General features: G+C 52.3%; 1 protein-coding gene across 1 annotated transcript; it reads right to left on the bottom strand.

The window, feature by feature from the left end:
* Nucleotides 1–2,532: 2,532 nt before the first annotated feature.
* Def6 (DEF6 guanine nucleotide exchange factor) lies at nt 2,533–25,254 on the bottom strand. The gene is made up of 11 exons (XM_028888412.2): nt 25,099–25,254; nt 17,143–17,283; nt 16,479–16,664; nt 14,859–15,095; nt 14,063–14,209; nt 9,500–9,608; nt 9,086–9,384; nt 6,638–6,804; nt 6,346–6,544; nt 4,201–4,291; nt 2,533–4,030 (listed from the first exon to the last, which is right to left on the bottom strand). The coding sequence occupies exons 1-11, from the start codon at nt 25,192–25,194 to the stop codon at nt 3,810–3,812; spliced, it is 1,893 nt and encodes a 630-aa protein (XP_028744245.1). The 5' UTR covers nt 25,195–25,254; the 3' UTR covers nt 2,533–3,809.
* Between the last annotated feature and the right edge of the window lie 1,487 nt (nt 25,255–26,741).

The following is a 26,741-nucleotide window of genomic DNA, read 5'->3' as shown; positions in this document are numbered from 1 at the left end:
GGCCAGACTTCCTTTTGAAAGCAGAGAAGGTGAGGTTGAAAACAGGAAGACCATTTCCATACACAGCACTCGGGAACTGACAAACTGATTTTCTCCCAACTCTTTGCACACTACAGATTCCCTTCTCCAATCAGAAGGACATTAATCCATCAGTCCTATGCCCTCCAATAGCCAGATCCTGAGTGCGCATGCCAGTGTGTGTGTGTGTGTGTGTGTGTGTGTGTGTGTGTGTGTGTGTGTTTTGAGACGGAGACTTGATATGTAGATCAGACTGGCTTAAAAGTTTTTTCTTCATCTGTGTATTCCCACTCCCCTTTATTTTGGTCAAACTTTTGATCCACCATGCCTCCTCCTGCCCCTCAGGGCTGGAATTACAGCCCCATACGGGGCTTAGAATTCAGCCTTCTTGTACCCAGATACTCAGTGCTTCTTCAGACCTACTTATTGAGTGCTGTCCTGGTCTCCTTCATATGTGTAGGACACTGAGAGCGTGCTGGCTTGGTGGCACACACCTGACATGTCAGTGTGTGGGAGGCTGTCGGGCAGACTGTGAGTGGAGGCAAGCCTGGGCTAGAGTGAGTCTGAGGGCAGCCCAGCATACAGCAACAACACATATAAAAAAAATTAATAAACAAAAGAAGAGTGAGGGAGGGCTGCCCTGGAGCGGCAGCTCCCGAGGGGTGAGCAGCGAGGGAACGTTCCCGAGGCCCTGGTTTCCATCCTCAGCACCGCAGGAACAAGACAGCATCCAGGGCAGCCTCAAGTCCCAGCACCACCTTCAGCATCCCTCGGCCCCGGTTATCCCCACAGCACTTGGAGTCTGGACTCCGCCCCCCCCAGCCCTCACCTCTGCACCCTCTCGTGCTAGCAGCTGTTTCTGTGACACTTTAAATGTCACAAACTTCCTTGAAAGAGCACCAGGTTCACTTGCAGAAGCTGTGAACTTTGTGACCAGATAGCAAGCCAGCTCCAGGAGGGCAGGAACCCTTTCTAGATAATGGCTCGCACCAAACGTCAGACCTGGCCCATCCTCCTGACTCACGGAACTGGATGAGGGATGGGCTTGAACTCCAGTCTCCACTCTGTCATCATGTTCTAACTGCGTCACACCCAGTCCTGCATCACACCCATCCAATACACGTTTGTCACACAGATTTCTCAAAAGCAAGCCCTGGGCCAGGCGCTGGGGATAGCATTGGAGAACTGAAGTCTTTGCCTTCAAGGAACGCCAGCACTTAGTTACAAATGCTGTGACATGAACCGAGGAGAAAGCACCGCCGTGGTGAGACCTAGGAGGAAGAGAAAGCTGAGCCTAGATCCCTGAGGCAAAATTGTAGCAAGTCTTCCTGGGTTCATTTCCCACAAGGAAGCGGGCCGGCAAACTTGACTGTCAAAACTCACAGTGCAAATCCAGGAAGATGGCTCAGTGGGTAGAGCATGCTGCCAAGCGTGATGACTTGAGTTTGATTCCTGGGGCTACGTGTTAGAAGGAGTGAACTGACTCTTGAAAGTTTTCCTCTGACCGCTACACACCACCATGGCACATGTGACATACACACACACACACACACACACACACACACACACACACACACACAGTGGGTATCTGTTTCAGCTTTGGCCTGGAAGTACCACCCCCATTGAGGCTTCTGTAACTGTCACGCCTATAAGCCGAGACAGGACCCCTGAAGACCCGAGATCCAGATGGGCCAGCTCTCTTGGTTCCTGGATCCTGAACACTGGGCCGAGACTCTTCATCTCAGGGTCGCGGGTTCATGCCCCATGTTGGGCGCCAGATATTGGTTGAAATATTAAGGCAACTCCACATAGTGAAAAGGGAGGTTGATTTTGTGGGGTAACTTACAAGTGAAGGGATAGGTTGCAGGGTCTGAGAAAGGTAAAGCACAGTCCAGAGGTGTTCTCTGGAGAACGCTGCTCGGTCTACCTCCAGCGTGACAGTTACTGAAGCCTCAATGGGGGTGGTACTTCCAGGTCAAAGCTGTAACAGCTACCCACTACACACACACACACACACACACACACACACACACACACACACACTACACACACATACACACACACACACACACTACACACACATACACACACACACACACACACACACACACACACTACACACACACACACTACACACACACATACACACATTAAATTAACTCTTGGATGTAGCTAAGTGTGGTTGTGTCTACCTGTAATCCCAGCACTTGACCGACTCAGGCACTTGACAGACTCAGGCAGGAGCATGCTGAGTTGGCGGCCATCCTGGGCTATAGAGTGAGCTCCCATCTCAAACAATAACAACAAACCCTTTTAGACGGCACCAAGGAGCTGGAAAGGAAAAAGAGTCGCGATCACACCTGCGTTCTGGAGATCTCATCCAGACAGCAGGACTGGAAGGGGGTCTCAGTGGATTTCTTAATTAGGAGCTGACAAAGACCAGCATGTGGCAGTGGCCCCCTGGATACAGCACCGCTGGGGTGGATTTGAGAGTGGCCCCAAGAATCCAGTTGATCAGGTTTGGCAGTTTATTTAACATAGGGCCAAACCGTCAACGGTTCACACTGAGCAGCTATGAGGATGGGAAAGGAGGGCACATTAACTGTTCTGTGTCACGTGACAGTGCCTGCCACAAGCATCCCCAGGGAGGAAAGATTTCTTTCTGCTTAGGTTTGGGAGGGCTCGCTCCATCTCAGCAGGGCGGCATGGCGAAGCAGTTCAGTTTACATTCAGGCAACAGAGAGCAGAGAAGAACCAGGGCTGGCCTCACGGTGACCCCACTTCCCAGGTGGGTCCCACCTGCTACAAGCTCCACAGTCTCCCAGAAACAGTGCCCCTAGCTGGGGACAAGCATTCAACACATGAGCAAGGGGGGTAACAATCTAGATTTAAAGCACACTAGAAAGAGGTACAAGACCAAAAAGGAGAGCGAGCCTAGTGAACCTCCTAGGCTTCGGGTGAGGGGCATGAAAATGGACGCAAACTTTGTGGAGTCCAGACTCTCAGATCTCTTGTCTGAGAGAGCGAGGTCCGTGTTCAGAGAACATGGGACAAAAAGCAAGTTTGGAAGGCTTCGGACAAATTGCCCAATCTGGTATTGTGATATAGTAACCCAGTGGCTCTTAGGGCTGCTCTGGGAATGAAGAGATGTAGGTGGCCTCCAGGCACTCAACAGATGCTCAATAACCACTTCAGATAACACTAATGATGAGTAGTTATTATCATTAAATGTGAGTGCGAGCTTGTGCTCCTCACAGGCCCTCTCCATGGGGACTGTGATCCTCTCCATTGACCAGCATGGGGAGTGAAGTTCACCCACTAGAAAGTGGCAGAGTCAGGTTCAACCCACAGTCCATACTCCTAACCACCTCACCACACCTGCTGCCTCTGGGACCTTGAACTTGAACTTGAGAGAGGGACAGAGAGGGGCAGGAGCAGTGGGCAGACGGGAACAGTTTTATTTGGAAGTATGCCTCCATGACTTGCTGGTAGTCTGGGCAGGGGAGGGGGCAGATGACCTTTGTCTTAATTGTTCAGTTTCTTTCCCAGCCCTGATCACAGGGTCCTTGAGGCTGAGGCACAGAACCATAGTCTCGAGTATTAATACCCCAGACAGCCTCTATGGCCTGGGCCCAGTAAGAATGACAACCACACCTTATCTTGGACTAGCTTCTGGTCGGCAGGCCTGGCCCGTATCCCCAGGACCTCTCCCAGAGGCTGGAGTCACCCTCAGGCCTGCTGTAGCCGGGTCCTAGCAGACACAGCATCAGAAGAACAGGAGTCATCAGAAGCTAATTTTCTGGTGCCGGATCCAGTTTATCTTCCTGAGAGGCAGAAGCCAGGATGGGAGTCTCATCCCCACCATTGAGGGACTTCTGTTCGCTGCTGAGGCCTGAAAGGGTTCTGCTGCCTTGGGAACCCCAGCGGGTCAGGCGCTTCAGAGAGGAGTCCCGACGGGCAAGTGGAGGGGGCTGGAAGCCGGTGAAGGAGCTGCTGGTGGTCGGACGTTTATCTGGCGGAGGGAAGAGAGGTCGGAAGGAGGAAAGTGAGTTGCGAGGGAGAAGGGAAGGTCTTGCCTTAGCCCTGGGAGAGGGAGGGAGACCTTTGACCTTCAGTTCCACCTCCGTGGCCCAGCAGATGTGGAAGCCTCTCTTTGTCCACCCCAAGCCAGGGAAGGCTCACCTCCCGGCTCAATCGGATGCATGAGCCTGTTCATCTGGACATTCCAGTGTTTCACGTTGGTGCTGGCCTGGCGCAACTTCCTCTGGGCAGCCTGTGGAGCAGGTGGTGGGGATGGGTCAGAACCAGGGTCAGAGCCCGAGACTCTGACTGCAGCAGCTCATCATCTCCCTGGGAAACTCATGTGAGGCTGGCCATGACGGTGCGTGTCTGGGATATATACTTGGATATAGAGAAAGGGGGAGGTCATGGCCCGGGCTACATAATGAGTTAGAGGCCAGCATGGGCTACATGAGATCCTGCCTCAAAAAAGGTGGGGGAAGCAAGCTGGAGAGATGACTCAGTGGTCAAGAGCACTTGCTGCTCTTGCAGAGGACCCAGGCTTGGTTCCCAGAATCCATGTGGCAGCTCACACCACCTGTGACTCCAGGTCTACGGGATCCAATGCCTTCTTCTAGCCACCAAGGACACTTACATGCATGTTGTGCACATACACATCACATAAAATCAAGAAATCTTTAAAAAAAAAAAAAAAAAAGCCCACGGGTGTCCATAAAACGTCAGGGTTTGCCTCCAACTTCGGGGGGCTCGTGTCTTCCCAAAGGTTCAGCAGTCATCATCATTTTCATCGACGGAGCTGCTAAGACATGCTAACTTCCTGAGCAGAAGTTAACACAGTCACATTTGAAACAGGTTAAATGACCAGTCCAGGGACATACACTGAGTACCAAAGCACTGTATAACAAGGACCTTGTAGGAGAGTCTCTGCGCCAGCACTCAGGACCCTAAGCAGGGGTGGGTCGGCTGGGTGGGCAGATCCAGGCCTTCTGTGTTGTGGGTGGCCATGAGCTAGGGTGCTAGCAGCTAAACCTGGGTCCCCTGAAGGGGAGCAAGTGTTCTTATCCACTGGCCCATCTCCAGTCTCCGAACTGTTTTTGCCACGACTGTGTCAGCCAGAAAGATAAAATAAGAGCACCTTTAAGATTTCTTTTTATTGTTTTAAATTATGTATGTTACGACTGGGTGTGTGCGCATGAGTGCAGGTGCCCACAGGGGCCAGAGGATTGGAGCTCACTGGAGCGGGAGCCACAGGTGGTTGGGAGCCTGCTGATAGGTGTGCTGGGAATTGAACTTGGGTGTTCTGGAAGAGCAGCACATGCTCTCAACCCATGAGCCATCACTTCAGCCTCAATAAAAGCTTTTTAGACTTTATATGTAGCTCTGGCCGGCCTGACTCACTCTAGACCAGGCTGGCCTAGAACTCAACAGAGATCCACTTGCCTCTGTCTCCTGAGTGCTGGGATTAAAGGCCTGTGCCACCACACCCAGAAAAAAAGCTTTAAAAAAATGTATTTATTTAATTTCCTTTCATCAGACAAGGCCTCGTGTATTCAAACTCACTATGTAGCCGGTGATCACTGTGAACTTATCCTTATTCCAGCTCTTGAGTGTTCAGATTACAGCCACAATGCCTGATACAAACAATGCTGGTGAACATACCAAGGGCTTTGTGCATGCTAGACATGCACATTCCCAGGCCCTAAAAGACATCACCGGGCTGGAGAGATGGCGCGGCAGTGAAGAGCATTGGCTGCTTTTAGAGGACCAGGATTGGACACCCACATGGTGGCTCACAGCTGTCTGTAACTCCAGACCCAGGGGATCCAACACTACCACCTTCCGGTCTCTGTGGGCACTGCCCTCACATGGTACACAGACATACATGCACACAAAGCACCCATCCACATAAAAGTGAATAAAAAAAATTTAAAAAGACATTTAAAAAACAAACAAACCTAGAACCCTTATCTATAGAGATTCGAGCTCCAGGGAGTGTGTACAAATCTAGGGCTTAGAAGAGCAGGAGGAGGGAATTCTGCCCAGGTTAATTATATTATTGGCAAATACAGGTGTGTTCTGCATTTACATACTAAATACCATGTGGTAGCTTGTTTCATTGTGGTAACGAGAGCTATCTGTTTCCTCTCCCAGATGAGAGACTCCAGACTCAGAGAGGTTAAGCAACCTGTAGGCGGTAACACTGTCAGGGGATGATAATGCGCGTTTGAAGAAAGGGAGCTTGGCTCCTGGGCAGGCGCAGTGACACGCTGACTCCCCCAGCTTCTCCCGGTTCCCGCGGCGCCTCACCTCCACGTCCTCGTCCGCCCTCTGCCGGTTCTGCCGCACCTCCTCCAGCTGCTGCTGGGCTTGCTGCAGAGAACGGCTCTGCAGCGCCATCTCCTGCTGCAGCTCCTGCTTCTCCTGCTGCGCTCGCTCGATGTAGCGCTCTTGCTCCTCCTTCAGATGCATCAGCTGTTTCAGCTTCTCCTCCTCCTCCTCTAGCAACCTGCCCGGAGAGCACAGGGACCTCTCAGAGCGAGGGGCGGAGGGAGGTCCGCTCCGGCCCTGGCGGCCAAGGGACCCGGGTCCTCGTGCCTACCTGGTCTGGGCGAGGCGCACGGCCTCCTCATCCCGCCTAGCTTTCACCTCCAGTTGCAGGGCTTCCTGCAGCCGCTCCTGCATCTCCTCCAGCTCCGCGATGCGCTGCCGTTGCCGGGCTGCCTCTTCCTTCTTTAGCTCCATCTCAGCCTGCATAGAGGCCCGGGCCTGTGGGGAGCGCAGAGCCGGTCAGTGGGACCGAGGAGGCAGACAGGCTGCTTACTGCCTTTCCCAGGCTCTGCCTGGCTGGGTATGGAGGGTCTTCAGTTGGGGTTTCCTGATCTGACCTGTCCAAGAGCCTGATACCTCAAATTATTCTTTCCTTGCACTGGCCTTAGAAATAATAATTAGACGTTTGCTGGGGCTGGGGCTTAGCTGGCCTAGTATGACCACGGCCCTGTTTGCCCTCCAGCACCTCACACAAACAACACCAATTATAATTACATGTAATTAAACACCATAATGTTATATCACAATAAAACAACATATTAAATTAAGGTAATCCCTTCCTAGCTCCTACCCTCACAATTATAATATCATTATGGTGGGTACCAGGGACTGCAGTTATAACGACAACCAAAAGCTATTGAACTCTTTTTTTTTTTTTTTGGTTTTTCGAGACAGAGTTTCTCTGTGTAGTTTTGGAGCCTTTCCTGGATCTCGCTCTGTAGACCAGGCTGGCCTCGAACTCACAAAGATCCTCCTGGCTCTGCCTCCCAAGTGCTGGGATTAAAGGCGTATTCAACCACCTCCCAGCCTCTCTCTCTCTTTTATTAAAAGTTTTTATTCATGTGGATGGGTGTTTAGCTGCATAGATGTCTGGCACGATGTGGGGACAGTGCCCACAGAGGCCAGAAGAGGGTGTGGGGTCTGCTGCCTGGTTCTGAGCTGCCATGTGGGTGCCGGGAGCCCAAGCTGGGTCCTCCGAAAATGTATAATATAATTTTAAGGTGTGTTACTTTTGTTCATGTTGCATTTGTTTAACTCTGTGAAGAGGTATTACTGTGCCTGTCTAAAACACCTGATGATCTAATAAAGAGCTGAATGGCCAATAGCAAGGCAGGAGAAAGGATAGGCGGGGCTGGCAGGCAGAGAGACTGTATAGGAGAAATCTGGGAGGAAAAAGGAACAAGAGGAAGAGGAGCACTCTTGGGACCAGCCACCCAGCCAGGCACCCAGCGACCCATCTATCTATCCATCCATCCAGCCATCCATCCATCCAGCCATCCAGCCAGCCAGCCAGCCAGCCAGCCACCCAGCCACCCAGCCACGGTGTAAGAGTGAAAGTAAGATTTACAGACATAAGGAAAGGTAAAAGCCCAGAGGCAAAAGATAGACTAGGCAATTTAAGTTAAGAAAAGCTGGCTAGAAACAAGTCAAGCTAAGGCTGGGCATTTATGATTAAGAATAAGCCTCCATGTGTGATTTATGTGGGAGCTGGGTGGTGCCCCCCCCAAGAGAGCAAAAAGCAAACAACATGAAAAAGCGGCCAGTGCTCTTAACTTTGGGGCCATCACTCCAGCCACACTTGGTTCTTTGCAACAGGATCTCCGGAGGTTCAGACTGGCCTCAAACTCTCTAAATAGCAAGGATGACCTCAAACTCTTGACCTTCCTGCCTCCACCCCTTCAGTGCTGAGGTTACAGGAGGTGAGACACCCGGCCTGCTTCATTGAACTCCTTACGAGTATTTCTTCACCGAATCCTCATCCTAACCCCGTGAACAGAGTTCTAGTTACTGACACAGAGAGACAGTGCGTGCTGGACTGGGCTCAGTGAGCTCTTAAGGTGGAGGTGTAATGGGCACACACGCCACCGCGTGCCTACGGGGGTCAGAGGACGACTTTGTGGAGCCGGCTTCCTCGGCCTATCTTTAGCGGATTCCAGGAATAGAATTCAGGATGCTAGGTTTGTGCGGGAAGCACCTTTACCCTCTGAACCAGCTCCATGGCCTAGAACTGAGTTTTCTCAAATTATAAATTGAATTGTTTCTGCACGTCTACTCGGCCCTCCGCATGCGTCCTACCTACAAATCCCAGCTTCTAGTCCCCAAACTGGTTTTGTTAAAATGTAGTTCAAGTCCAGATTGACTCCGTTCCAAACTATTTGCAATCAACAAGTCTTAAACAGCTTTTTCAGCCCAAGTCCTGCCCCTTAAATGGTTTCTGCACTAGGTCCCATTCTACAACAGGGGTTTGCCCGAGGCTCTACCCCCTATTACGGCCCCACCCCACCACCCATTAGGCCACGCCCACATTATCCTCCACCCTTCGGCGAGGCCCCGCCCACAGCATCCTCCAGCCCTGGTCCTCTCTTCCTGTCACGCTTCCGTCATGACCCCGCCCCACCCTCTCACCGGACTCGGTCCCCAAAGTCTCCCGCCCAGAGGCTCCGCCCACTGCCTTAGCCCTGCCCGGGTCCTCCCTGCCCCGCCCTCTGGACAGCCTCACCTGCTCCGCCTCCCGCAGCTGGCCCTCCAGAGCCTGCTGCAGCTCCCGGTGCTGGCTGCGGCGGCGCTCCTCCTCCTCCTGCAGCAGCCGCTCTGCCTGCCGTTGCGCCTCCTGCAGCAGCTCCAGCTCCTGCAGCTTCCTCTCCTTCTCCTCCTGCAGCTGCTGCAGCCGCAGCAGCTCCTCCTCCTTGGCTGCCCGGCGCCGCTCGCGCTGCTCCCGCTGCTCCCGCCGCTTCTGCTTCAGGTCCTTGTGCAGCGACGTCTTCCCCTCCGCCTGCAGCCGGATGGCGGTCTGGATGGCTAGGGGCCGAGTGGGACGGAGTCAGCCGATGCCTAGGCCACCACGGCCAAGGGCCTCCAAGGGTCACTCGGATGAAGTGACCGGAGGTCCAGGCAGACCCAGGCAGGCACTCACCGGCCGTCCACTCCTGGCGCTGGCGTGTGTCGGAGGCGCTCATCTCGTAGGTGCGGCTGGCCGTTTTCACACAAAACATGCAGCGCTTTCCTTCGCGGTCCGGAAGCACCTAGGAGAGGGGTTAATGGCCCAGGTCAGATGACTTCACTGAGATGGGGGCCACATCTGCCCCAGCAGTGCCCCAGCTCCAGCCCCCTGCTCCTCCTGGCTGACCATCTTCTCTGGGACCGTCCCCACCCTGCCAGGAGTAGGCTTGGTCTGGGGTGGATGGTTAGTTACTGGGGTGCCTGTGTGCCCACAGTTCTGGTTTTCGTTCTTTGAAGGCTAGCCGGCGCCATTTTCATCGTGGTATCTCTCCACAAGATGTAGTAACATGCTTGAACATGTGCCTGGGTCCTCACCACTGCTGATTTCCACTTAGTCTCTTGAGTGACGCTTGTTCTTCATGGTCTGTGGATTCTGGTATTACAGGGGCGTGTCTGGCGCTTTTGCCTCTGCTAAATGTATGTTCCATGGGAAAATAACAGCTGTCTGAAATAGTGTTTTCTTTCTTTCTTTTTTTTTTTTTTTTTTTGTTTTTTGAGACAGCGTCTCACTCACTATGTAGTCTTAGTTGTCCTGTAACTCACTATGTAGACCAGGCTGGAAATTTTTTTTAAAACATTTTTTATGACTTATTTATCTTTATTTCTGCATGTATGTCTGTGTGAGGGTGTCAGATCCCCAAGAACTGGAGTTACAGTTGTGAGCTGCCTTGCTGGGAATTGAACCCCGGTCCTCTGGAAGAGCAGCCAGTGCTCTTAACCACTGCACCATCTCTCCAGCCCCTGCACTGATGTTTTCTATATAACATTTATCGATATATTCCTGTCAGGCATCACTTCGTACAGAAAGAAACTGGCTCTGAGATGTCTGGAGGCTTGTCCAACACCTGTTTCCTTATGTAACAAAAGTGGATAAAGGCTTGGGTAACTGATTATTTTTTCTTGAGATAAGGTTTTGATCCTCAGCCCAGGCTGGCCTCTACCTCCAGTCTTCCCTGCCTCAGTCTCCTGAATCCTGAGAGCCCTTAATAAATCTTTAATATAAAAACAACAAACAAAGATATAGAGAAACTGTAATACTTAGATCCCACAGATGAGTGTATCAGATGACACAACTGTTGAAAAAAAATTGGCATTTCCTCAAAAGTTAGAATTATCATATAAGGTCCAGTGATTCTATTCCTATATAAATATTTACCAAAGAGAAATGAAAACATATCCAGTAGAAATGTGTCCCGTTCCAGGGGACTGGGCCAATGGTTCAACAGTTAAGAGTGCTTGCTTACTGCTCGTGCAGAGGACCTGGGTTCGGTTCCCAGCACTCGCGGCAGCTCGCAACTGACTCTTCTTACCTCGTCAGGTTCTTGAACACATATGGCACATATACACACACTCAGGCACACATACACATAAATGAAAGGTAACTATTTCAAAACCTAGTGCCGGTGTGAGTTCCTGTGGGAGCTGTTGGCCCACGAGGTCCCCTGGATTCCCAAACATCACAGGCTGTTGGGCTTGCGCTTCAGAACTTGACCGAAAGCCCCTATTGCCGAAGGCGCCAATTGCTTGAGTCTCAGAGCACGGCAAAACCAAGCTGGTGTGACCTCGGGAGCTTTAGCTCTGCTGCCTGGCTTTCAGAGTGCTGGGAGGTCCAGGACACTGGAGAAAAGTCATCATCAGTCATGCTCAGCTGTGAGCCCTCCAGGCTGCAACCATGACTGGCCTGGAAAGACATGACCACTGGTGCAGCAGTGTCCTGAACGTCGTGGGAGTCACTTTCTGATTAGATCCAAGTCCCGCTTCACAGGACGATACCCACACTTGACACCATTATTTAGCTACCTATGGCTCTACAGGGGTCATGGGCCCTAGAGGAGAACCCACTGTGTGTGTGTGTGTGTGTGTGTGTTTGAGACAGGGTTTCTCTGGAGCCTTTCCTGGAACTCACTCTGTAGCCCAGACTGGCCTTGAACTCACAGAGATTCACCTGCCTCTACCTAACCGAGTGCTGGGATTAAAGGCATGCGCCGCCCGCCGCCGCCGCCCGGCTTGAGGAGAACCCACTATGATTGTGCTGCTGAACGGACTGAGTCTCTAACTAACTCCCAATGAGTCATCCCTATCCCCACAGACCAGTGCATCTCTCAGCCCTCATCTGAGAAGCTTCTGTTCACAGTAGATGGCGATAAACACGGTGAACCATAACTGGCCAAGGGAGGGATTGCACAATGCTCAGCCCTCAGGGGATCCGTACATACTGCAAACTCCCTCCCGAGGTTCAGGGATCATTTTGGAGGAGAGTGGGAAGACTGTAAGAGCCCGAGGCAGCTGATGACGACAAGGAAACAGGGCAGCTGAACTCACAGCCATTTCAACACCATGGCCAAAACCTGTGCAAGCCCAAGCCAGGCCAAATCCCACGAGGGGAGTTGGGCACATTGTCCTCCCACCCCAAGCAGTGGCGCCAATGGCAATTGTTAGTTGCTGGGAGAGGAAGAGTCAGCTTTCTCTGAGAGTGTAGCCCTTGGTAGGTCACCCGCTCTCCAGAATCCAAGAATATTTGGACAGCACGAATTATCTTGAAAGATTTAAAAAAAAAAAAAAAAAAAAAAGGAAAGATACAAAGTTGGGTGAGTAGGGAAAGGGGAGGGGGAGGGGTGAACTGAAGAAGAGTTGTATGGGAGGTAAATATGATCGGGACAAGTTGTATGACATTCTCAACTATAAAAGGACCTCAATTCAATCCCTAGAACCCATGTAGGAAGCTAGGTATGATGTCATCAAAGCTGGGCATGATGGTACATGCTTTTCTACTAGCACCGAGGAGGTGGAGACAGGCAGATACCAGAGCTTGATGGCTACCAGCCTACCCTACATAGCAAGATGCCAGCCAGTGAGAGACTCGGCCTTAGAAACAAACAGACAAAATGGGGTTGGGAGCGCTGGGTGGTAGCTCAGCAATGTGCTTGCTGTGTAAGCATGAGTTCTAGCCCAGCACTAGGTTAAAAAGCCAGGCATGATGATGCATCCTATAATCCCAGGAGGCAGAGAGAGGAGAGTCCCGGGTCTCTCTGGCCCACCAGCCTAGCTGAACCAGTGAACCCCCGGTTTCAGTGTGAAAGACTCTGTTGTGGAATATTTAACTGTGTAAAGATGTGTTACATTTGCTTACATTGTGGAATATTTAACTACAGAAAGATGTGTTACATTTGCTTATGTTGCATTTGTTTAACAATGTAAAGATGTGTTGCTTTGCCTGTCTAAGGCACCTGATTGGTCTAATAAAAAACTGAATGGCCAATAGCTAGGCAGGAGAGGGATGGGCGGGGCTGGCCGGCAGAGAGAATAAGGAGGAGGAATCTAGGCTCAAGAGGAGAATGAGAGAGAAGGAGGGAGAAAAAGAGGAAGACACCCAGGGCAGCCAGCCAGGCAACCACCAGCCAGACAGAAGAAGCAGGAAAAGGAGGACATACAGAAGGAAAGGTAAGAAGCCTGAGGTAATACATAGAGGAAGAGAAACAGGTTAAATTAAGTTGTAAGAGCGAGTGGGACACGCATTAGATAAGGCTGAGCATTCAGAACTAATAAGAAGTCTCCATGTCTTTATTTGGGAGCTGGTTGGTGGACCAGAGAAAGCTATAAGACTCTATCTCAAAAAATAAGGCAAATGCTCCTGAAGAAATTCTATCAAAGGATGACTTCTAGTCTCCATATACATATGCACATGTGTGTGGAACACACACACACACACACACACACACACACACACACACAAACAAGGTGGGTAGCTCCTGAGGAATGACACCCTAGTTTAAACTTCGGTGTCCATATATGTGTGCATGTACACCTACAAACGAATGTGCACATGCACCCACAGGAACATGTATACACACACACACACACACACACACACACACACACACACACACACACACACACTCCTGGTATTTGAGAAGTAGAAAAAGCAAGAGAATTAGGAATTCAAGGTCAGTCTTGACTATATAAATAAGTTCAGGGCCATGCTAGACTACAAGAATCCCTGTCTCAAAGGAAAAAGAACTGGAAAGATTTGCTGTGCGGTGTAGATATGAGTCATGTTCTCTGAAATCTCTCTTGAAGTTTAATAATCCACCAGTGACTTCCGAGTCTGGTTGGTGGTTTCAGTCTTTTTAAAGTGCTGACACTAGGCTGGTATGGCGGAACACCTGCCTATCATGCTAGAGACTCTGGCTTTGACCACTTACACGACAAAACGGAAAGAAAAAAAAAAAGTGCTGACGTGGATGAGAAATGGCTCCAGGCAGCCAGGTGTGTGTGTCCTAACCTAAGTGGAACCGTCACTGCGAGGGAACCATCAATCATCACAATGAAGGAACCATCAATCATCACAGCGAGGGAACCATCAATCATCACAGCGAGGGAACCATCATCACAGTGAGGGAACCATCATCACAGCGAGGGAGCTCCCTCTTTCCTCCACCCTTGCTCCTGACCCCTTGTCTGCACACTGTGCCCTCACCTCCACACAGCAGTGAGCATCCAGTGGGATGGTGCCTCTTTTCTCCTTGCATTCTTCACTCCCAAAGTAGCAGAGGCAGCTGGGCTGCAGCTGGAACCAGCGCTCTGCCCAGTTCCTCCTCAGGTGCCCTCGCTTCCACAGATAGCCCTGCGGCCAGAGGCAAGTCAGAGAGGGCTCCTAGGTCTCCATCACCCCCTCCTGATGGTCCTCTAGGTCTCCATTACCTCCTTCTAATGGTCCTCTAGATCTCCATCACCCCCTCCTGATGGTCCTTTAAGTCTCCATCACCCCCTCCTGATGGTTCTTTAAGTCTCTGACACCTCCTTCTAATGGTCCTCTAGGTCTCCATCACCACCTCCCAATGGTCCTCTAGGTCTCCATCACCACCTCCTGAAGGTCCTTTAGGTCTCCAACACCACCTCCCAATGGTCCTCTAGGTCTCCATCACCACCTCCTGATGGTCCTTTAGGTCTCCATCACCCCCTCCTGATGGTTCTTTAAGTCTCTGACACCTCCTTCTAATGGTCCTCTAGGTCTCCATCACCACCTCCCAATGGTCCTCTAGGTCTCCATCACCACCTCCTGAAGGTCCTTTAGGTCTCCAACACCACCTCCCAATGGTCCTCTAGGTCTCCATCACCACCTCCTGATGGTCCTTTAGGTCTCCATCACCCACTCCTAATGGTCCTCTAGGTCTCCATCACCTCCTTCTAATGATCCTCTAGGTCTCCATCACCACCTCCCAATGGTCCTCTAGGTCTCCATCCCCCTTTCCCGACAATCCTCTCAGGCTGACCTGTTTCAGGACATCCTGGATGAGCTCCTGGTAGACCTCTTGGATGGCCATGCTGAGGGAGTCCCGACCCACACCCCGCAGGCAGCGTCCGGAGTTGAAGAGCTCTAGGAACTGCCAGACGCTGAGCCCCCCAGAGGTCTGGGCACCTTGAGCCTCCTGCGCCAGCAGCTCCTCCAGCTCGCCCAAGCCCATCTCCAGACTCATGCTGCCCAGGAGCTTCTTCAGCAGGTACTCAACCTGGAAGGGAGAGGGGAGCCAGGTGACGTCAGCAGCTCCTCCAGAGGAGCCTGGACCAGGGACGAGGGACAAGGGTACGGGAAGGCCACGCACAGGTGGAAACCAGGGGACAGACATGAGAGGGAACCCTAGATCCCTAACCACACCCCAAACAGCCTCCCTCACCCCCCATGCTGTGCTGTTTATGCTTTCTGCCATAAAATAAAAGTAGGATCATTCTCCCAGCCCTCGGGAGGCAGAGGCAGGTGGATCTCTGTGAGTTCAAGGCCAGCCTGGTCTACAGAGCGAGTCCCAGGACAGCCAGAGGGAGCTACACAGAGAAACCATGTCTCAAAAAAATCAAAACCAAAACCAAAAAAAAAAAAACTCCTACCCAACGCCCTCAACTTTGCATATGACAAAAGCCAAGGACCAATATAGAAAATGACTAACATACTTCAGGTAAGTGGGAGGCAGCCAGCACTCCATTCGGCTTTCTGGTCCCAAAGCCAATCCCCAGCCCTTGAGATGCTTCCCTTTGGGAGAGCAATGGAACTGGGGCTGGGGGTAAGCAGGGCAGGGGCAGGAAATCCATGGCAGAGGAACAGGAAGTGGTGGTTGGGGTACATCCTGCTGCAGTCTGTTCTCACAGCAGAGAGAGCCTTCCCACTCTCTGAGGGGCCACCTTGCCCCAACTGGCAGAGACCTGATTGGAGCGTCCACATTGGCTCCAGCAGTCTTGAGAGACTCTCTTTCGGGATGTCACCCTGGGGACTACGGGTCTCCAGTGACAGTTGAGCAGGAAGCAGTAGTTCAGATCTCAGTCCCCCCAGAACTAAGATGGCAGCGCCCAAACTCTCTCAGCCTCTTCCCCCAGCATGCCCTAAATCTTTAGAGTCTGTCTGCCTCTCCAGTTAATAAGAAAAAAGAAAAAGAAAGAAGGGAACAAAGCCCTCTGAGGTCAAGGCCAGACTTGGTTGTCCACTTTGTGTAACCAGAGAGTTACTTCCTGTCTGCGAAAGCGCCCCCCCCTTCCCTTAACAAAGTACCTCCCTAGATTGTGACTGTGCTAAGAATCCGCTGTTTGATCTGAATGCTCCCGTTTAAAATGCTCATCAGTGTGTCGGGCATTCACACTGACACAGAACATAAGCATTGGTGGTTCGTTTTCTTCTTTAGAGAACCCTGATGGAAATGTAGTTTTGCTTCTCCTAGAAGAAGGCACAGGCGATGTGATGTGGACACTTCTCAGCATCCAGAGACAGCCTGGTGAGGCTAAAATGGCACAGAGGGACAGTGAAGACAGGGGACATGGAAAGGCACAAAGACAACCTCCATCCTTCATGGCTTTGCCAGGGGCTTGGCCCTGAGTGACTCAATCTCTGGATCTGACGTCACCCTTACCTCATCAGGAACCATGATCAGGGGGTACTTGTCCTCAGACAGGAAGTTGAAGAGGCACCAGAGACGGAAGGCATCCTGATTGGAGAGCAGACTGTTTCCATTGCTGTCTGCTCGATAGTTCTTCTTGGCGGTCAGCGTCCAGCACAGCTCATCAAAGTGCTCTTTAACGAAAGCCCCCTCCTCCACCTGCCACGAGGCCTGGAAGTCAGCCAGCTGCCTCATCCCCGCTCCAGCCTGGCTTCTTCCGTCCATCTATAAACCCCGCTCCCCACTCCCGCCAGGCCCAAGACTGAACTCAAGCTGGTCCAGGCACTTCACCAATATCTCCCACCTTCTCCCCCTAATTTCCCTGATAACAGTGAAACTAGTTTCTCAACCAAGGGAGAGAGGAGCGGAACCCCAGGGGACAGGACAGCCAAGGAGAATCTGCAAAGACAGTGATGGTGGAGACGAGCAGGATGGGGGGCTGAGGTGGGCTTTGGCAGGGAGACGCGGAAGCTAAGACAGAGGACAGGCGATAGGGGATCGGTGACTGAGGTGGGGAACGGAGATGAGGAGCAGGGATGGGCAGCGGATGGGCAGCGTGGAGAGAGTGGAGAGATAGAGTCCAAAGCTGGGTATTAGGGTCCTGAGGCAGGGGCACTCCCCACAAGCCAGGCCCCACCTTGTCTAAGATGTACTTGTTGAGGTAGGGCATGTAGCCTTGGCTGGACACGGGGCCATCGTCATCATCCCGGAAGTGCTCCTCCAGGGCCACGGGGTCATGGGGGATGTGCAGGACCGTGTACAGGTTGTGGGACAGCACCTTGGACAGAGCGACAGTTTGCTTTCCCGCACCCAATCGGGTCTGGACCATTGACTGCCTGTTCACCCATCTCCACCCTGCGTTGGCTGAGTTCTCTTTGGGCACTATCCAATCCCTCACGAGCATACTCAGCACTTTCCATCATCCACAGCACCCCCACAGCGACTACCTATGTCCCCAGCGACAGATGAAGAAACACTGAGGTCCTTCTCTGCTGGCAGAGCTGGCATTCAGATCCGGGAGATGGCGACTTTTCCCGTTCTTTTATTACTAGTCGGTGGCTTCTTTCTATAAATCGGGACTCGGGATCCTGGTCTCTCAGAAAGTGAATGGATGGGAACTTGGGATTCCAAGAGTGTGTAGCAAGATTCTAAAGCCCAGGTGCTCCCCACAAATGCTAGGCTATCTGCAGGGAAGCAAGGGGGGGGGCATTCCAGGGCAGAACCCTTGACTTTGATCATTTCTAATCAAAGACTCGGTATTCAGGCTGCCATGCGCATCCAGGTGAGTCTGATCAGGGAGGGCCCCTCTGAACAGGGGAGGGAGGTGGAGGGCGTTTCAAAAATGAGAAATGGCTCATGAGATGGAGAAATAAGAGCAATGGTAGCGGCCGGGACGGCAGTGGACACGCCTTTAATCTCAGCACTCCGGGAGGCCAAGCCAGGTGGATCTCTGCGATTTCGAGGCCAGCCTGGTCTACAGAGTGAGTTCCAGGACAGGTACCAAAACTATACAAAGAAACCCTGTCTCGAAAGAACCAAAAATAAATAAATAAATAAATAAAAATAAAAAAGAGCGATGGTAGCCATGTGGCCAGGATGGTGTGTGTGGGGCGGGCTTTAGCTGAACAGGTTTAGGATGCTAAAACACGACAGTGAAGTTTGAACAAGAAGACTGGGTAAAATGAAGAGGAGGGGAAAGGTGGCTTGGGGGAAATTCTGTTACATTGCTTAATCACAGACAGTGTGAGTTTTAAAATCACCCCACTTACTGGGTGGAGCATAATTCGGCACGATTTTAATCCCTACACTCAGGAGGCAGAGGCAGGTGAATCTCTGTGAGTTCCAGGCCACCCTGGTCTCCAGCGAGAGATCCAGGCCAGCCATAGATACAGAGAGACCCTGTCTCAAGGGGGAAAAAGCCACTGCTATTAACCTGTCCCTCCCTGTGTACCTGTCACTGTAGAAAGAGATTTAAAATGTCTTCTTACATTTATTCGTTATGTGTGGCCAGGGCAGTGCTTAAGTCATGGTGTACTTAAGTCACATGGAGGTCAGAAGACAACTGTAAGGGTCCAGTTCGCTCCTTCCACCATGTGGGGGAGGTTGTCTGACTTGCCAGTAAATACCTTTACCCACTGGGTCAGCTCTTCAGCCCAAATTGCTTTTTTAATGAAAAGAAAAAGAATTTAAATGCACCACGAGCATGGTGCACATACACGTAATCTTAGCAACTTAGTGGGGGTAGGAGGTTTAGGAGTTAGAGGCTAGCCTGGGCTACATGAGACCACATAAATAAAACATTTACATGTATTTGTATGTGCACGCGCCCCAGCCTTGCAGGTGCTGGGTAAGGATTCTACAGTAAGCCCCTCTCCCGGCCTCGTTTCCGGAATCCTGGCTGTGAGAGCGAGTAAGTATCCTTCCCCTCAAACCATGAGTTCACCCCTGTCTCTGACATCTGGCTAACGATCTGCGGTCCACTCTATGGGTGCCATTGGCTCAAGGTCCAGCACTTAACCGTCCCGTGACCTCCTCAAGGAGACAGTGATGGACAACCACTATGACGGCGACAGTGTCTGCCCGAGAGTCTTACTTATCCCGTCTGCCATGCCTCTTCTCAAAGGGCCTCCTAGGGGGCTGCCTGCAAAGCCCCAGGGAAATGGCTACCCTCCGGTGAGGGAGAGACCCTGGGGTCTTGGATAAACCCTTTCACAGTCTGAGCCTTGGTTTTGTTTTCAATCAAATGGGCTATCACTGCTGGAGGCTACAAGGTGTCGGATGACGCAGAGCCAGGCTCAGGTCTGCACACAGTGAATGTGAGCGTCTGTCCAGTGTGGAAGGCGTGGCTTTTTATCTATTCGCCAAAGATGAAAAAGACAGTAACAGCAAATACTGAGGAGACTGGAAAAATGGGGGCTTTACTAATCCACTACCAGCTGGCCGCTGGTGGGGTACTCCTTTACCCCCAGCACTTGGGAAGCAGAGGCAGGCGGATCTCTGTGAGTTCGAAGCCAGCCTGGTCTACAGAGTGAGTTCCAGGACAACCAGGACTGTTTGTTACACAGAGAAACCTTGTTTCAAAAACCAAAAAAATAAAACCAAAACCAAAAAACCCTACCACCAGGGTGTGAATTAGTCATCTATATATGTCTCATGTAGCCAAGGCTGGTCTTGAACTCACTATGTAACCAAAGATAACCTTGAACTCATGATCTCTACATCCCAGTGCTGGGAATACAGCTGAGCACTGCCGTAACAAGTAAATTAGTCATCTTTGTGGTGTTCAAGAATCAACTTAAAATTGGATGTGGGCTGGAGAGTCGGCACCACCGTTAAGAGCATTTGCTGCTTTTCAGAGAACCTGAGCTCAGTTCACGGCATCCACACCAGGCAGCTCACAATTGCCTTAATTCAGGAGGTCTGACATCCTCTTCTGGCCTCTGAGGGTACCCACACTCATGAATACACACACACACACACCACCACCACCACCACCACCAACAACAACAACAACAACAACAACAAAAAAAAACTTTAATCTTTTAAACTGGATGTGACCTTTAACTCAGCATTTCTTTTCTTTTTCGTTTTATATTTTCTTTTCATTTTATGAAGATTTACTCTACCTTTAATCATGTGATGTGTGTATGCCTATGTGTGTGTATTTGCTCACAAGTGTGGGTGCTCTCAGAGACCAGAGGAGGACATCAGGTACCCTGGAGCTGGAGTTACAGGCTGTGAGCCCTCTGACATGGGTGCTGGGAGTCGACCTTAGGTCTTCTGCAAGAGCAGTGTGAGTTCTTAACTACTTAGTTGTCTTTAGGTCTTTTTTTTTTTTTTTTTTTTTTAAATTTTTCGAGACGGTTTCTCTGTCTAACAGTCCTAGCTGTCCTGGAACTCACTCTGTAGACCAGGCTGGCCTTGAACTCATAGAGATCCGCCTGCCTCTGCCTCCCAAATGCTGGGATTAAAGGTGTGTGCCACCACCACCCGACCCATTTATTTATTTATGTGTGTGTGGTGGAGTACACATCTCACAGTTCTCAGGTGTCACTTAGATATTCAACACAGATCTGGGGAGGACATCAGCTGAACTCTGGGGAGGGTTTGGCTTAGGCGTTCTTGTCCTTAAGGAATGGGTGACACCCAGAAGCACACAAACAGGGACAGCATAACACTATTTCACAGAGCAACTTAATAACTGGGCAGAGTAATAACAGTGGTTAAAGGTCCGCCTTGTTTTTTAAATCTCTGTTACTTTAACAGTGTCTGTGTGGAGCTCAGAGGACGACTTATGGAGAATCAGGTCTCCCCTTCCAAAGGTGGGTACCAGGAATCCAACTCGAGATGTCAGGCTTGGCCGCAGGTGCCTGTACCTGCTGAGCCACCCCAACAGCCTGTCAGTGTGTGGTTGAAGTCTGGAACATACATTGCCTTTATGACAAAACACTGGAGGGAACATTTGGGACAGGGTCCCATTCTGTAGCCCAGGCTGGCCTTCCAACCCTTCTACCTCAGTTTCCTGGTGCTGGAATTCCAGGTCGACACCATCTTGCCTGTTTATGGAACTGGAGTTACAGAAGTTGTTTGCTACCTTGTGGGCCCTCTACAAGAGCAGCCAGTGCTCTTTTTTTTTTTGAGACAGGGTTTCTCTGTGTAGCTTTGTGCCTTTCCTAGAACTCACTTGGTAGTCCAGGCTGGCCTCAAACTCACAGAGATCCACCTGCCTCTGCCTCCCGAGTGCTAGGATTAAAGGCATGCGCCACCACTGCCTGGCTGCAGCCAGTGCTCTTAACCACTGGGCCATTCATCTCCTATCTAGCCCATTCCTGGTTTTTGTTTTTGTTTTTTTGAGACAGAGTCTCAGGTATTCTTGGGCTGTCCTCAAACTCATTCTGTATGACCTTGAACTCCTGATCCTCCTGCCTCTCCCACCGAAGTACCAAGATTACTGTGCTCTCTACCATGCCCAGTTTAGGCAGTGCTGGAGACCCAACCCAGGGCCCCATGCACGCTAGGCAAACCCTCTGTCGGTTAAGCTGCATCTGCTGGCCTGCTGCCTGCCTTGGGGCATTCACCTGCAGCCACCTGCCCCGCAGGGGTCCCTCATCTCCGCCCTTTGTGACTGAATCTGCAGAGCCCAGTGCCGGGGCCGTCAGTTGTCAGGGTGCGGTGGTACTCGGGGCTCCAGACACTTAGGGCCCTCCACACAGAGAGGCTGACCTCAGACTGCTAAACTTTCCTGGGGTGAGGGGTGGGGTGAGGGGCGGGATCAGGCAAGACAGGAAGTGGCAGGGTGGGGCAGTGATGAACAGGAGCTCACTGCAGATCTCAATCAGCCCTGGGCCAGGAGGAAGGGACGCTTGTCCTCCTCTCACAGGTGAGGAAATGGAGGCCCAGGAGGAAGTGTCGCTCCGAGGCCCCCTCTGGGTCTCTGCTAGAGCAGGTAAAACTGAAAGGCTGCCCCACCCTGACCTCCTGACTCAGAGTTTCCAGGGGTGGGGTCTAGAGATCTGTATTTTCCGTATGCAGACATCTGGACTCCCTCAGCCCCTGGCCTCGGGGTGGGCAGCCCTGGGCCTAGAAGGTTCTGTGTATTCCCACTTCCCTCTGTAGGTGTGGGGTGGAGCTCTTCTCCTGGGGACCCAGGTCCAGGGAGAGGTTGGCAGTCATGTCTACACTGGCCCCAAGAAATCGAAAGGGCTCATTCTGCGGAGCCCCAGCTCTCAGACCCCTGTCTGACAGAGGTCAGAGGTGTACACACGGCAGGAGCCCATAAAATCACCAAATCACCGGGCAGTGACCCCACAAAGCAGGAGTGATCTCGCTCTTACACAGACTACTCTTTTTTTTTTTTTTTTTTTTGACTCCTTTTCCTTTTAATTTGTTTTGTTTTGCTTTTTGGGATAAGAACTCACACTGTAGCCCAGGCTGACCTCAAATTCTCAGCAATCCTCCTTCCTCCGCCCCTTAGTGCTGGGGTCACAGATGTGACCTCTGTGTAGGTTTCAAGTCATCCTTTGAAAAGGATGCACAGCCAGGCATGGTGGCACACACCGTTAGTCCCAGCACTTGGAGGAGGCAAAGGCAGAAGGATCTCTGTGAATTTGAGGCCAACCTGGGCTATACTGAATGCTGGGATTAAAGGGAAAATACTAGGGTAAGGCTCAGCAGATAAGGGCGCTTGCCCCCGACCTGACAACCTGAGCTCAGTGCCTGGGACCCAGCTGGTGGAAGGGGAACCCAACTTAAGCTGTCCTCTGGCTCTACATGCACACTGTGGTTCCCACAATACAGACAAAGATTTAAATAACTAAATAGCTAAGTAAGAGGATTCACAGAAGAAATCATGTCTTCTTCCACCCCCCCCACCCCGCCCCCCCCACCAACCTTCTATTCTCCAGGGAAAACAAAACAAAGCCACTCTCCATCCTTGGGGCTCGTTGGCTTCTTGGTTTATTTATTTATATATTTATTTTATCTTTATTGTTTTATTTGTGAGACTCTCTGGAGTGTCCTGCTTCCCTGTGCTGGGATCACAGATGCCCCTTGGGCTTTTCTCTTCCCTCCTCAGCCCCAGCGGGACGTCCCCAGGCTAGCCAAGGCGACTCTGCACACTTCAGGGGAGAAGAGCGACTCACAGACACTGCGAGACCGGGGCTGGTACAGCCGCCCCCCACCTGCCTCCCACAGAGACCACAAAGGCCAGGAGCACCTTAGTTATGCCCAGCTAACCTCAGGACCTTCCCCGTGTTTACAGAAGACAGGGTGTACCCCGCTGGTGATTTCTGTCGCTCCGCTTCTTCCTCTGCCTCCCGACCACTTCTCCATTTCCTCTGCCTCTGTCCCCACCTCCAGTACGATCACGACTCACGACTTCCTCCCACTCTAGCGTCCGCCGCTGTGGGCCTGGGGGAGACCCTCTCTTCCTATGCAGGGATCCTGCCTTTTCTGCCTCACCTCCACGGGGGCCCAAGACTTTCCGTGCTAGTTTGAGAGTGGACAAGTTTCCTGTCGGGCAGGTGGGACATTCACTGTTAATCCAGTTGAGCTGTGAGGTACACAGTTCAGGCGTGCATATTCTCAGACTCTCCCCCAGAAATGCTCATCCTGTGGGTGTTGGAGGTGGGCATGGGGCCAGTCAGAAGCTAACACAGAGGGGCTCTAGTTGGGAGACCTTCCTGGAAGAGACCACTAGAAAATGGGAACTACTCGAGGGGTGCACCCTCTGCGTTTAAGGCAGAGAGAGCCCGGAGAGGTGTCAAAGGTCACAGATGGAACATACTATCTTGGGAGCAGAAGCCATGTGGTGGGGTGCTAAACGAGACAGGATAGAACGAAGGTGGGTGGGCACAGTTTCGGCAGGACCGGTGTTCTGGATGATCTAGTTTCCTTTCATGGGCAGAACTCAACTGGATGAGCTGGACTTACACAGGATGGAAGGAATAACCTGCCTCCCTCGGAGACCAGAGGTGGCACTGGACTTTCCTTCCCCGGGGAAGTACAGCATTAGCCTTAGATGCTCACAAATCCAGCTAAGGGACGGATGAGGACAGAACTGGAGTATCTAAGTTCATAGGACCCAACTTCAGCAATATCAAGGTTGAGATGAAGGAGGCATGCCTATTCTGTCCCATTGGCCTCCCAGGTTTCCTGTCTTGGTGATCAGCCGTGGAAGTTGTAAACACACCCGTCTTTTGAGGGGAAAGCGAGACAGAGAGACAGCCTAGCCTCGTGGTGGCCCCACAGCCTCGTGTAGGGCACTAGATGAAGTATTTACAGAGTGAATGGACCCCTAGGCAGGGTCTGAGAGTGGGGCCGCTCGGACGCTTTCCCCAGCACGCCGCAGCTCCAGGGGCAGAGGCCTTTGCTTCTCCCCCAGGGAGAAGAGAGCTCGTTCCTCTCCTCAGAACTGTCCAGACCAGGTGGTTCAAAGACGACGGGGTAGTCACTGATGGGGTTCTCCTGGGCCCAGCTTCCCCCCAACTCTCAGCCTCAAGTCTCAAGGCATAAGGCGAATTTCCCAACCTGCTGTGTTCCTGGGCTGGTAGGTGGAGCCGGCCGGTGCTCTGTGCGGCAGCACTGTGGAGACTTTAGCCATGACCCCTTAGCTGGCCCACACTACAGTTTCACTCTCCAGCTTGCTTTGCAAATGGAGGAGGCACTCAGCTCCAAAGGAAGTGACTGGCAAGCACTAACTAACTGTCTTTCTTCAAAGCCCCGAGGAAGCCACAGGGAGGAGCAGGGTACGTGCCCAAGCATGACTCTGGAGAGCCCACAAGAAGCCTGGGAAGGGGGGCAGGCTACTGAATCTCATCAGAACTCCACGGTGCCACCTCTGCCGTCCAGTCAGAGTGCTCGGTTCCGGACGGTGGCTCCGGTGACACATGCCTGGGACCTCTGGGAGGCGTTCCCTGAGCTGCGTGGGCTCTGTTGCCTACCCTGGGCCGGCACTCCACCAGGGGCCGGGGCTGCTGGAGGGCAAGGTGCCTGCCAAGCAGCAGAGGCTTCCATGCCTGACTCTCGACAGGGCGGATGGGAACTGGTGTAGCGAGGGAGCCCCCCCCCCCCAGGCCCCAAGGGCGCCCCTCACCTTGAGCTGGGACTTGGAGACCTTGCCGCTCTTCTCCACGTCCAGGGCGGTGAAGGCGTACCAGATGGACTTGAGCAGCTCCTTGCGCAGGGCCATGGCTGAGGCGCCCGCCCCGGCCCAGGGGCGGCTCTGACACCGAGATCCGGTTTCAGGAAATGCAAACGGCTGCAGACCGCAGAGAGGCCCGGGTGCAGAGTGGAGCGAGAGCTCCACCTGCCTGCTCGCTCCGGCTTCCAGCGCTGCCTGCTCGCTCCGGCCCGGCTCTGCTGTCCCACTCCCTCAGGGGACCAGGGCCAGCCTTCCCAGAGTTAGCGCTCTCCTTTGCCTGGCCTGGCTCCTTCGGCACAGTCGCCCCCCCTTTACAAGCTCCCCTGCCCCAGAACCTTCCCAGGGTCCCAGTGGTCCCAGAGAGAAAGCGAGCTGCCCTGACTTGGAGGTAGACAGGGTTGGGAGTCAAGATTACCAAGTGGGAGAGCTCGGACGAGTTAACCCTGAGTCTACTCCTAGTAAGATGCCAAGTCCCCACCTCACAGAGCTGGGTAGATGACAGACTGGGCATAAAGGACACAGCAGGCTCGGGACAGGACTTTCCTTTTAGGGCCACCTAGCAGGATCTCAATGAGGAGTTCTATCCAAGCAGACGAAACCCACCTGGAGGGAGAACGGAAGCAGACCCTCCCCAGGACAGGGCGAGCCGGCACCCGGGCTGCTGCTTCCCTCCCCTGGGCCTTGGCTCTCAAGGAAATCAGAACACTGCCCGCTCTGCACCCAGTGGCCGTGAAGAACTAGAGCCTGTGCGCGGAGCGTGCAGAGCAACCCTGACAGCGGGGCTCACCTCGGAGGTCCTGGCAGGAGCAGGACCCCTTCCCTAATGCTTCCACCTCTTCAGATGCAGTGCCCACTCAGACTGGGGTGCACCCACATCGTGGTGGCCACCAGATTTCAACGAAGCCTTGCTGAGGCTGACTATGGGACATCCCTCTCCCAGGGGAGCGTGCCCAGCCTCTCTACCTCCACAGGACTCGTGCCCAGAGTAAATGGGAAGCAGGATATGGAGACACACACCACAGCTTCTTACTTGGAGTTCTTAAACTTAGGGATAAGTTTGGGGCCACCCAGGCTATGAAGCACAATTCTGACTCAAAAAAAACTAACAAGAGACCCCAAAACAACAAAGAGCAAATGTGAGCCTTCTAGGTACCCCAGGAGAGGATGCATTTGGTCCTTGGTGTTCTGCATCCATTCTCAGTAAGGGTCTGGGGGCCCATTAGAGGACCATGGTAGAGAGAGGAAGAGGCACCCCCCAATTCCTACAACATTCCCACACAGCTGTTGTCAGCCCTACAGCTGCTCTCCACGAGGTCCCTCCAATCTCCGTCCTGTGTGGCTGTTCTGCATTACGACTCACTCTTTAATGGGGTCGCCCTGCGCCTTTGGAATCCCACAGCCTGGGCTCAGGTGTTCTGTCCCCCTAACTGGGTGACAAGAGTTAGGATGTCAGCAGTGAGGCGTTAGAACCCCAGCAAGCCTGGGGAGGTCCTTCCCCTGGGGTTTTGTGTGTCAGTGGCTGGGAAAGGAAGGACTCAGGCTCCATTCAATGACAGAAAGACAGGAGACCTGAATTCATCCAGTCCAAGCATGGT

The sequence above is a fragment of the Peromyscus leucopus genome, chromosome 16_21 (genome assembly GCF_004664715.2).
Source record: "Peromyscus leucopus breed LL Stock chromosome 16_21, UCI_PerLeu_2.1, whole genome shotgun sequence".
Lineage (NCBI taxonomy): Eukaryota > Metazoa > Chordata > Mammalia > Rodentia > Cricetidae > Peromyscus > Peromyscus leucopus.
The sequence above is the reverse complement of the archived record's forward strand: the minus strand, read 5'-3'. Positions and strand labels throughout refer to the sequence as shown.

Coding starts and splice junctions, on each gene's coding strand:
- Def6 (XM_028888412.2), bottom strand. CDS start 25,194: ATGGCCCTGCGCAAGGAGCTGCTCAAGTCCATCTGGTACGCCTTCACC. Junction 17,284..25,098: donor TCTCCAAGTCCCAGCTCAAG/GTGAGGGGCGCC, acceptor GCTCTGTCCAAG/GTGCTGTCCCACAACCTGTA. Junction 14,210..14,858: donor TCCAGGATGTCCTGAAACAG/GTCAGCCTGAGA, acceptor CTCTGGCCGCAG/GGCTATCTGTGGAAGCGAGG.